This window comes from Erpetoichthys calabaricus, chromosome 3 (assembly GCF_900747795.2).
Source record: "Erpetoichthys calabaricus chromosome 3, fErpCal1.3, whole genome shotgun sequence".
Taxonomy (NCBI): Eukaryota; Metazoa; Chordata; class Cladistia; order Polypteriformes; family Polypteridae; genus Erpetoichthys; species Erpetoichthys calabaricus.
The window spans coordinates 213,628,766-213,641,937 of NC_041396.2; the positions used below are offsets into that span (position 1 = coordinate 213,628,766).

At 36.4% G+C, this 13,172-nt stretch overlaps 1 protein-coding gene and 1 long non-coding RNA gene across 2 annotated transcripts in view; one reads left to right on the top strand and one right to left on the bottom strand.

Moving 5' to 3' along the window:
* arhgef10 (Rho guanine nucleotide exchange factor (GEF) 10) overlaps nt 1-13,172 on the top strand; it is a 234,779-nt gene that overhangs the window by 69,028 nt on the left and 152,579 nt on the right. Inside the window, exons 10-11 of the mRNA XM_028797766.2 lie at nt 11,667-11,778; nt 12,967-13,079. Coding sequence (XP_028653599.2) covers nt 11,667-11,778; nt 12,967-13,079 — 225 coding nt within the window. The remainder of the gene's footprint in view (nt 1-11,666; nt 11,779-12,966; nt 13,080-13,172) is intronic.
* Nucleotides 1-13,172, bottom strand: part of LOC127527282 (uncharacterized) — a 101,366-nt gene that overhangs the window by 59,029 nt on the left and 29,165 nt on the right. The window lies entirely within an intron of this gene.

Consider the following 13,172-nt stretch of genomic DNA (forward strand, 5'->3'; position numbering starts at 1 on the left):
TTTGTTACCCTCACCGGCTGCTAAACGTGCCTCCTTTTTCAACATTAAACAGTGGTTACGGAAAGCAGAGATCAGATACAGCCTCTTGTATCCTGCCAAACTGAAAGTGGACATTCAAGGCAAGTCCTACATTTTAACCTCTACAGAGGAAGCAGAAAAAGAGCTAAGAAAACTGCTCCTGACACTATTTGAAATACGATCGTGAGTGGCATCCGGTCCTGGCATGGAAAAGAAGATATTACCTGCTGTTTGATCTGCTTGCAATGATACTGGTACCATAATTATACATTCTATTTCTTTCTCGGACACTTTTTGCTTATGTTTTAATTACAATTATATGAGTGTATGTATGTATGTACAGGTGCTGGTCATAAAATTAGAATATCATGACAAAGTTGATTTATTTCAGTAATTCCATTCAAAAAGTGAAACTTGTATATTAGATTCATTCATTACACACAGACTGATGTATTTCCAATGTTTATTTCTTTTAATTTTGATGATTATAACTGACAACTAATGAAAGTCCCAAATTCAGTATCTCGGAAAATTAGAATATTGTGAAAAGGTTCAATATTGAAGACACCTGGTGCCACACTCTAATCAGCTAATTAACTCAGAACACCTGCAAAAGCCTTTAAATGGTCTCTCAGTCTAGTTCTGTAGGCTACACAATCATGGGGAAGACTGCTGACTTGACAGTTGTCCAAAAGACAACCATTGACACCTTGCACAAGGAGGGCAAGACACAAAAGGTCATTGCTAAAGAGGCTGGCTGTTCACAGAGCTCTGTGTCCAAGCTCATTAATAGAGAGGCGAAGGGAAGGACAAGATGTGGTAGAAAAAAGTGTACAAGCAATAGGGATAACCGCACCCTGGAGAGGATTGTGAAACAAAACCCATTCAAAAATGTGGGGGAGATTCACAAAGAGTGGACTGCAGCTGGAGTCAGTGCTTCAAGAACCACCACGCACAGACGTATGCAAGACATGGGTTTCAGCTGTCGCATTCCTTGTGTCGAGCCACTCTTGAACAAGAGACAGTGTCAAAAGCGTCTCGCCTTTGGACTGCTGCTGAGTGGTCCAAAGTTATGTTCTCTGATGAAAGTAAATTTTGCATTTCCTTTGGAAATCAAGGACCCAGAGTCTGGAGGAAGAGAGGAGAGGCACAGAATCCATGTTGCTTGAGGTCTAGTGTAAAGTTTCCACAGTCAGTGATGGTTTGGGGTGCCATGTCATCTGCTGGTGTTGGTCCATTGTGCTTTCTGAGGTCCAAGGTCAACACAGCCGTCTACCAGGAAGTTTTAGAGGACTTCATGCTTCCTACTGCTGACTAACATTATGGAGATGCAGATTTCATTTTCCAACAGGACCTGGCACCTGCACACAGTGCCAAAGCTACCAGTACCTGGTTTAAGGACCATGGTATCCCTGTTCTTGATTGGCCAGCAAACTCGCCTGACCTTAACCCCATAGAAAATCTATGGGGTATTGTGAAGAGGAAGATGCAATACGCCAGACCCAACAATTCAGAAGAGCTGAAGGCCACTATCAGAGCAACATGGGCTCTCATAACACCTGAGCAGTGCCACAGACTGATCGACTCCATGCCACGCCGCATTGCTGCAGTAATCCAGGCCAAAGGAGCCCCAACTAAATATTGAGTGTTGTACATGCTCATACTTTTCATGTTCATACCTTCCAGTTGGCCAACATTTCTAAAAATCCTTTTTTTGCATTGGTCTTAATTGATATTCTAATTTTCCGAGATACTGAATTTGGGACTTTCATTAGTTGTCAGTTATAATCATCAAAATTAAAAGAAATAAACATTTGAAATACATCAGTCTGTGTGTAATGAATGAATCTAATATACAAGTTTCACTTTTTGAATGGAATTACTGAAATAAATCAACTTTGTCATGATATTCTAATTTTATGACCAGCACCTGTATGTGTAATTTTTTTCTTTTTTTTTTTTTTCATAGGCGACTACTTAACATCATACCCTTGGTTTATTGTATTAGGGCTTACTATCAAACGTTATCTGCTTATGCAAGGCTACTGTTTAACATCATTCCCTGGGTTTACTCTCTCAAGACTGTTTAAGATTATTTTGTATGTTTATGGTATTTGGACTGCACTGTCAGTAGATATCTCTATTTTAATCCTTATATGCTGCTACTGGGAGCTTGTTTTGTTTTGGACATGCTTTGTCTGTCCGTATGTAGAGGACTTGAACTTTATGAAGTGTGGTCTAGCCTCATGTGGTGAGGCAAAATGGGAGGGGGGGGGGTGAGAAGGAGAGCAAGCTATTTCTTATCTATCCTTTTAATTTTGGCAAGCTCTGTAAGCCCTGCTTTTTCTTTGAAAGACACGTGTGGGCCCAACCTGTTGCTTCATCCAAACGGTGCCATCTTTCACCTTTATGCCTGGTGCAGCTGCGTTGTTCTTATATGTGAGTGGATGTTTCTTGCAGGGAGGACTTCTGTTCCCTTTCTTCGATATAGAACCCTCATCCTCATCTGAGCTCACCTCTGTTATAGCACTCTTTATTTGAAAACGGCAGTGTCAGATCTGGGGGAGCGTGAATGTGACTGAGAGAATAAAACTGAATAAATTTTTAAAAAAATGATAACCTTTATAGGCACCATACATTTACACTGGCGGTTACAGACTCAAATCAAATGTATGTTTTTATTGTGCAGTAGTAACAATAAGAGCAGCTCCTACTCAAAATGATAATTCTGGACGGCGCCTGGATTCGATCTCCATACCTCTTGGTTATGAGTCAGTAGTTCTTACCGCTTTGCCACCCAAGAGGTCGTATCTGTGTCGTAACCATCACCCGATTTCTTTTTCTTCGGTTGTATTCTTGAATAAAAGCGCACTTGTTTTATTATACGTTTTGTTATTCAGTCTTCAAACATTATATACCCCATGTCAAAGTTTTGTCGTTGGTACTATAATTTGAAAAAAGTTTCTATTTTAGGTATTTGTTCAACATTTCTTGTGCTTCTCACATTTCCTGTTATCCTACACTTACCCAGATCGTTGTAGGCATGGAACAAACATGAAATGTGTGTGTTACAAATAACAATATATTATTTACCCTATGCAAATCACAGGACCTCACACGCAGATAAAGACAACTTGAGTTGGGAGAACTTTTTGCTTGAGATGAGCTCCGGTGGGGGGGGGGAATGGGATAGCAGGGTGCTTGCTGCTTGTGCTAATCGACACATTTGCAAAACAAAAGACGCTAATGGAGAGGTGCGAATGGATTTAAGGTGGACCACCATCCACACCTAGATAGGTCTCCTGCCACAGGGGCGATGACATCTAACACTGCAAAAACAATTACACAGTTTGTAACTGATCACAATTTGTCAGACCCCTGGAAATATCTAAACCCAAACTCAAGAGCATATTCCATCTACTTACCAGTGCATCACTGTTACTCAAGAATTGATTATTTCTTTATCGATAACAATTTCTTGCTCACAATTAAATCTTGTAAGTGCAACACTATTGTTATCTGTGACCACGCCCCTTTGATCATGGAGCTTAAATCACTATGCCCCACACACTCATCTTGCAGCTAGCGTCTTAACCCACTTTTATTAGTAGACAAGAAGGTACAGAATTTCTATCCAAGCAAATTGATTTTATTTTAGAGACAAATACATCCTCAGAGATCTGCAGGAATACTCTGGGAAACTCTGAAGGATTTCTTAAGAGGACATATTATTTAATATCTTTCCCACAAAAATAAATTGCAAACCAAGAAGTTATCAGAGCTAATCAGCGAAAATACCAGAATAGATCAAGAACATGCTAGGCGTCCAAATGAGGCACTTCATAGGAAAAGACATGCTCTGCATGCAGAACCTCTTGACAACTAAAGAAACAGAACAACTCATTTTTAAATCCCAACATCATTACTATAAACACAGAGAGAAAGCTAATAAGATCTTAGCTCAACAAATCCATAAGCAGGAAGTTTGCAATGCAATTCCAGCAGTTACCAACACAGATGGAGACAAAATCATTGACCATAAAAATATAAAGCACATATTTAGAAACTACCATAAGTCCTTATATGTCAAATTTTATAAACAATTATCAATTAATTTAGCTCCCCTTTTATCAGCAACATTTACAGCTAGAGACAATAAAATTCTACCTCAAACTTTTCGCCAAGCATTATTATGGTCTTTCCTAAGCAAAATAAGAACTTATTACAATGTGCAGCATACAAACCAATCTCATTTCTGAATAATGAAAGTCCTAGCTAGAAGGACTGACAAAGTGCTTCCTTCTGTAATATCACTAGACGAAACTGGATTTATTAAAGGCAGACACTTAGCTTCCAATCTTAGGCGCCTGTATAATGTAATATATTCACTCAGGAAGTATAATATTACGGAGATATTATTATTGTTGGATGCAGAAATAGCATTTGATATGGTTGATGGACCTACCTTTTCACTACATTGGAGAAATTTGGGTTTGTCCCGAACATATTTGCATGGATCAAACTACTGTATACCAGTTCAGAAGCTTCAGTTTGTTTTAACAACATTATTTCAGACTACTTCAAACTAGAATGTGATACTAGACAAGGATGCCACTGTCACCATTGCTTTTTGCAATCGCTATTGAACCACTAGCACTGTGAAAATGCTTATGAGGTAAAGGGGATTATCAGAGAAGGACTTGAACAGAAAATTTCTCTATATGCAGATGATATGGTACTGTATATATCAGATCCTCAAAATACTGTGCCTGCAGTCCTAACAGCACTAACAAAATTTCATAAGTTTTCTGGTTTCAGAATAAATTTGAATAAAAGTCTGCTCTTTCCAGTGAACTCTCTAGCACACAATATTATATCAGACACCTTCCCTTTTATCATCACAGATTAATTTAGCTACCTAGGGGTAAACATCACAAGTAAATATAAAGTTTTTATCAAACAATTTTGCTGTCTGCATGGAAAAACTTAAGACTTGCATAGATGGTCTACCCTTCATCACACTTCAGCTGGAAGAATTAACACTGTCAAGATGAATATCCCTCCTAACCTTCTTCTTTTTCTATTTCAAAACATTTCAATATACATCAAAAATTTTTTATGAAGTTAGATTCAATCATAACCTCATTTATTTGGGATTCAAAGCATCCACATATCCAAACGGTGACCCTACAAAGACCTAAGACAGAAGGTGGCATGGCTCTACCTAACTTTCAATTTTTTTACTGGGCGGCAAATATACAAGCTATACAAACCTGGACATTGACACAAATAGATGAACATACACATTATTTATTTCTGCAATAGAAATAAAATCCTGCAGTACTTCTTTATATTCCTTGCTTTGTCCCCCAATAAGTACAAGTTATCACCAATATTCTAACAACCCAATTGTGCTTCATTCACTCAGAATATGGAACCACAGTAGGAAGTACTTCAAGATAGAGAAACTTTTATCTGTGGCACCTCTACACGATAACCACCATTTTCCACCCTCTCAAACTTACATAGTTTTTAATGTCTGGAAACCTTTCAGGATTAAATCACCTGGATATATATGTACATAGACAACATCTTTGCATCCCACGAACAATCACACTCCAAATTTAACTTTACAGCAACACATTTGTTTCACTACCTTCAAATTAGAAACCTTGCTAAACAAAACCTGCCCAATTTTCCTCACCTCCCACCTACTTCGATTCCGGAAAAAATATTGTTCAGTCTTGAGGACTACGACAGCATTTCTGTAATATATAAAAACATTTTAAAGTCCCTCCCTTTCAAAGATCCCAAAGTACAGTGGGAAAATGATCTCTGACTCAACATTTCAGAAAAGGAGTGGAAGATAGTAATGCACAGAGTTCACTCTGTTTCCATATGCGCAAAGCATACAATTATTCAACTTAAAATCATCTATTGAGCACATCTGTCTCATTTAAAACTGTCCAAATTGTTTCCAGGGTAAGATCCAACCTGCAAACATTGCAATCACGTGTCAGCCTCATTGAGCCATATGTTTTGGACGTGCACCTAATTAATATCATTTTGGACCAAAATCTTTAAATACCTTTCAGACAGCTACTGTGTCACAATCTCTCCTAATCCACTAACAGCTGTGTTTGATGTACTTCCAGATGGGCTTAAAGTGGAGGGCAAACCAGCTGTGATTGCCTTTACTACACTATTGGCACATAGACTTATCTTGCTCAACTGGAAGAAACTTATCTTGCTCAACTGGAAGAATCCTAACTCACCTGTTTTATGTCAGTGGGTAACTGTTTTACTGTTTATACTTGTGCACATACTTTACGTAAATCTGGAAGATTCCACCAGGTGGCAGTGCAAGATATCATCATGGTGAGAAAACGTTCGGCTTTGCTGTGTTGTGAATTGCCTGAAAAATCCCTTAAATTCCAAAGATACCTTGCCACAATATCTCTGAAAAGGATGTTTAATGATTACATCCATCAGTCCAGGGAAGTGCCCATTCCATTAAACATCAGGTGCGAGAAAGAAACAAAATCCCCAGACTGGGTATCAGCTCATTGCAAGGTGAACACAAGCATACACATACACAAATTTTAGCATTACCAAATCCCCAAAACTTCATGTCTTTGGAAGGAAACTGGAGCACACAGCACACTATGGAAACCCATCTAGGAAGATATGCAAGTTCCTGGCAGGGAACAGAAGGGACATGATTTCCAGCAAGGCAGCAGTGCTACCGCTCTGCCACCGTGCTGTCACTACATGTGTAATTATTATCAGTATTCATTATTTAAATGAAGTTAATGGCTTTTCTGTAAAATATAACAGATACTTTAGTGCATTTCATTATGAAAATTATATCAAGTATAAATCTAAGGATTCTAAATATGCAGAGAGTTGGAATATCATAAATGTGATGTGTCCTGCGTGTGACAATTGCTGTTTTCAGTTCAGGAGGAAGCCCAAGAAGCATGTAGTGATTAACAACTGGGTCGGCTTTAAGATGATGTTTATGACGGTCTACTTTAATGATAAAGTAAACTACGAGGTTAAAGTGGACATTTCGAGATTATAGCTCAAATATGCTGCCGTACATTCTGATGCTATAGTGAAGGTGCAAAAAAAAAAAATAAAAATTAAGATGGCACAGAAGATGGTATGTGAGAGTTTTAAAATGTATCGTGTCATTACATTGGGGAATATGAGACACTTGAATATAAAAGCACCACGAATGCATTTGTATGTCAGCATTTTGCTTCACCACATTGAAAAATTCATCAAGCATCGAAGCACACACATCGATCCTGGAGCAGCAGAGGCTTTCTGTCACATGTAGATAGTAAACAGAGACTCTGACGTTGCATTCCGACTTTTATCACACTGCAGCCCCTGACTTTTTGCTGGTACTGCAACTCGCACACTCTTTGCGTTAAATTCTGTGAACGTGGTCAGCGGACGTGTCAAATGAATGTGGGTAACGCGTGGCAGCCATGATGCATGTGCGTACACATTCTGAGCATGAAGTATAAATGAGCCCTTAGAAAGCACACCTGATGCTTATTTACATGCACCTAAAAATAAAAACCCACTTTTATTTTGCAATACCGTCTTTTTGAGTTCATGCCTCCCTGTATGGCACCTCTTATTTCTGATGCTGATTGGTCCCGAACTACAAGACGCCCAGTGTGTAGTCTGGTGTCATCTTTCCCACAACACAGAGTGTCACAGGGCCATAGTACAGTTTGAATAAATAATGGAGCGCTTTGTCAACATGTACAGAATAAAGACGAAGTAGTGACGATGCATTCACATTTCTCTCTCCATTATTGTGTTAATGCTTTATGCAGCAACTGCTTCACAAAAAAATAATCTAAAGAATTCCTTTCCAGTCCTTTTTTTAACCTGTGAAATACATATATTAAATCAGGAGGGTACACAAGCTCTTCTTTAAACATTGGTATCTGAAGCATGAATCTGAGGTCAAATGAATGGTTCCAACTGAAAATATTCAGTCCATATTGAGTTTTTTTCTGGTAACTCTGAAGTAGTTCAGGACTCTTATGCAGTCATTCCTTAAAACATTTCAAAAATATCCATATCAATATATACTGTATATATATATATATATATATATATATATATATTTTTTTTTTTCTGAATGCATTTCTATGAGATCTACTGCTGTCCGGTAGCTCCTTTCTATAGACATATGACAGAAAAAGGTGTGAGGTCTGCATTTATCAAACTCTTTGAAGAAAGCAGATAAAGTTTGATAATGTTACAATTGACTTTGAATTCTCAAGTCAAGCATATTCACTGAACGGTATCATGCAGTGCACCGTTACTGGTATTTATATATATATATATATATATATATATATATATATATATATATATATAATACCCTAACCTTCCGGTTCGTACGCGCCAATGATTTCCGCGTGCATTCCTTGTGCAGCGAGCGAGCAAGAGAGAGAGAGCGCAAATGAGAGAGAGAGAGAGAGGGCAAGCGAGCGAGAGAGAGTGTATATTTACATACAGCTCGTTTGGTCCGGAACGGATTAATTGCATTTACATACAATCCTATGGGGGAAATTACTTCGGGTCATGACGAAATCGGGTTGCAACCAGAGTTTTGGAACGAATTACGGTCGTGACCCGAGGTTCCACTGTGTGTGTGTGTGTGTGTGTGTGTGTGTGTGTGTATATATATATATATATATATATATATATATATATATGTATATGTATATATGTATATGTATATGTATATATATATATATATATGTATATATATATGTATATATATATATATATATATATATAGTGTGTGTGTGTGTGTGTGTGTGTGTGTGTGTGGATGGATGGATGTGTATATATATATATATATATATATATATATATATATATATATATATATATATAATATGTGTGTGTGTGTGTATATATATATATATATATATATATATACACACACACACATATTATATATATATATATAATATATATATATATATATAATTTTATTTTGTTTTCTAAAATTAATTTCTTAATGTATAGCATTACAGAAAAATTATAAATAGAATAGGCACAGATTCAGGGCAAGGTCTGCAGATGGGTAAAAAATAATTAACTTTTCTAAAGAAACTGACTGTTTTTCATACATTAATCATTTCATAAATTTATTTGTCAGAAGTGATATTGTACAGTAAACTGTGCTGGAGTAACACAACAACAACATTTATTTATATAGCACATTTTCATACAAATAATGAAGCTCAAAGTGCTTTACATGATGAAGAAAGAGAAAAAAGACAAAATAAAAAAGAATTAAAATAAGGGAGCACTAATTAACATAGAATAAAAGTAAGGTCCGATGGCCAGGGAGGACAGAAAAGAAAAAAGCTCCAGACGGCTGGAGAGAAAAATAAAATCTGAAGGGGTTCCAGGCCACGAGACCGCCCAGCCCCCTCTAGGCATTCTACCTAACATAAATGACCTCAATCAGTCCTCATTGTATTCAAGGTTCTCATGGAAGAACTTGATGATGATGGTCATGTGGACTTCTGGCCTTTAATCCATCAATGTAGGGACATCACGGTGCTTTGATCAGGTGGTGGTGGTGCAGGTCGCCACCACAGAAAACTGGACAAAGAACAGAAGAGAAAGTAGGGGTTAGTACGGATATTGAATATGAATACCATGAATAATGATGATAATTAATTGAATATACAGAGCATCAGGATTAAACTAAGATGAAACTATGAGAAAGCAATGTTAATGTAATGTGTTTTCAGTAGTTTTTTTAAAGTGCTCCACTGTATTAGCCTGGCGAATTCCTATTGATAAGCTATTCCAGATTTTAGGTGCATAACAGCTGAAAGCCGCCTCACCACTTCTTTTAAGTTTAGCTCTTGGAATTATAAGTTGACACTCATTAGAAGATCTAAGATTATGATTTGGAGTGTAAGGTGTAAGACATTCCAAAATATAAGATGGAGCGAGATAATTTAAGGCTTTGTAAACCATAAGCAGTATTTTAAAGTCAATTTTAAATGACACCAGTAACCAATGTAGTGACATCAAAATTGGAGAAATGTGCTCGGATTTTCTTTTCCTAGTTAAGATTCTACCAGCTGCATTCTGCACTAGTTGCAATCGATTGAGTAGCTGCTGTTTACAACTTATGCAAGTGGTTTTTTTCCAATGCTGTGAGCCAATCTGGTCTTAAGGATACTGCATGAAAATGAACTTTATTGGCATATAAGAAAGCAGTTACATTAGAGATGATGCTAAGGTTTAGCAGACAGCTGTTTTTTGACAGACTGATTAAACCAGGATTTAATATTTGAGCAGATATGGGACAAAAATAAGTTTACTAAAAGTTCAGCTAATAAAGTGATATATGTATTGCCTAGTGTCCTTAATTATAACTGCTTCCACAAAGTCTAACATTTGAATAAATAAATATCTTAAACCATTTGTGATAGCTTTATACAGTTCTTAAATATGCAGTTTTGTGATTCAGTTGTTTCTTATATGTGCTGCTGCATTATTTTGTACATGTTACTAATCTATGCACCCTGCATTTCTATAGTGGGTTCAGAAAGTGGATTAATGAATTTAATTAGTAATTGATAAAAGCAATTTTAAAAAAATCTTAAAAATAATTGATATGTTTCTTTGTTGCCCCACTGTATTCTACAATGTTTCCAGTGACTTCCTGTCTCATTAGTTCATCAGTTAATTAATGAACAGATGTTGTTGGTTTACATTTATGTTTAAGTTTCTGTCTTATTCTATGTATATTTTAACAAACCTGCATTTATATGTGTATCATTTCTGTATTTACTAAATGGTATAATCTATACTTAACTATGTTTTAACTGAGAATTGTTCACAGTGCTTACTTTGTACAATGCGCCTACACTCTGTCAAGACCACTAAACTTTAATTTCTTTACTATTTTTGTGCAGTAGTTTTCAGCTCATCGGTACACTTTCTGTTTTCTTTCATTGCTTGTTTTGCAGCTCAACACACTTTGACTGAGCAAAGCTTTGATTTAAGAGTGAGAGGTACAACAAAAGAGGGAGAGATATCAAAGAAAGTACAGGAAAGTAGGTTGAAGTGATATGGACATGTAATGATGAGAGATGATGAATATGTGGGTTAAAGAGCGATAGGAATGGAAGTACAGGGGAAGAGAAACCAAGAGAGGCCAAAGCAGAGTTGGATGGGTAAAGTAAAAGAAGATCTGAAGGAAAATGATCTGACTGGGTAGTTGGTGCAGGACTGAGCTATAGTGAGAAGGTTGATCAAGCACATCAACCCCACATAGAAGTGGGAAAAAATGAAGAGGAAGAAGAATTTAGCTATACATGAGTGCTCCCTTCAGTGAAGTGAAATCTTCAGGGCTGGTTGCTATCATGTAGAATACAGGCGCTGGACTAATTTGATGCTGACTAGCAGACAGGATGACTGAAAAAAGGACAGTGGAGTAGTAGTTTTCAAAGCTGATCCAGTGGTGTAATTTGTATGTAATAAAATAACAGCTAAAAGGCCAAAGTGATAGATGAGGTAAGATAACTAATATTTCTCTTGTTCCGATTTTTAACATTTATGTTTATATTTTATTAAAGATGCAAAAGTTGGTCAAAGCAGCAAAAGAAGGTACCAAAGATGGGCTGGAGAAAACAAAAGCAGTTGTCAAAAGAGGGCGCTCTTACATAAAAACAAAAAGTTTTATACAAGGTAATGCATGTAGGTTTTCTTTCCATCTCCACTTTTAATTGGACATATATTTATTCCGGCAAACATTAAGTTTTGATCAACAAAATTATGCAAACTGGACTTTGGTTTAATAACAATTTCAGTTGTCCTTTATTAGCTCTTTTCCCCAAATATTCTTATTTTCTGAAAGTGTTTTGGCTTTCATAGAAACAGAAGAATTTAAGGTTTGCAAGAACACAGTATATTCTAATCTAATATTATGTTGCAGGGCAATTTTTCATTAATGTGAAACTTTCCTATATGAATATTCAATTTCATGTTGTATTGAATTCAACTTTATGGTGACACTATAAGTTACCTACTAATCCTCTTATGAGTTATTCTCATGACTAATAATATTTTGCAAATGTATATGCTTTATTTGTGCATTTCTTAGTATAATTGCTGCTCTAGAAATCTTTAGTTTTACAGAATTGAAGGTACTTAGAGGTGTTCTGGAGCACTGTACCAGGAATAAAACGTATACTAGAAGTGCTCCACTGTATGAAAGAAAAGGACCTGGAAATACTGGATTATCATAGACATGGCTCACAAGTATTTTATTTTCTATATTGGAATGAGTAAAATCCTAAGGACAGGTCTTATGTATTCATGCCTATAATTTACTTCAGCTTTTCCATTTGTGACATCCTTCCAAGCTGATTAGTCATGTTTTGGGGTCTGCGCATGAGGAGCCGAGCTATGTGCTAGGAGTGAATTTAAAATACTTTATACTTTTGTGTGGTCTTTGACTTTGTCTTTGTTAACTTGTTGGGCTTTGTTTGCCAGTTCAATCCCCACATCACCGTCACTAGTGATTCATAAGGGAAAAATACATGTTAATAGTTATACTTTAGGTCTACACTTGTAAAGTGACTTGGCAGGATGCTTGCTATAAAAAGATGGTTTATAAAAATATATGTCATATGTGGTATTGATATTTTGATTATCACTAAAACTGATGTTTTCCAAAAAAATGTAGTGTCATCCTGTGCTCAGAATCCAATGTGTTTCTTTGTTGCAACAATAAAAATGTATTTTTTGCATATCAGAGACCTTAATGTCATATACAGTATTTACATTTTATTTTGAATACTTAATAACATATTCTTGTTTTATGTGTTGCTTGATTATATACCTACACATTAATTGCATGTTTTTTTCTGCCAGACCGAAAGTCAGTATGCTTGGAAGAGGAGGAGACAAATGTATTTATTGAAGTTGATTGTACCAATACAGAGCCAGTGATGACACCAATGCCAGAAGGATTATCTCAACAGCAGGTGATTTAGTAGGCCATTTACAGAGAAAGAAAATCCTTAAGAGCCAAAGGTCCTTTGTGTCATTTTAGTTCTGTATGTTTAGAACAGTAGACA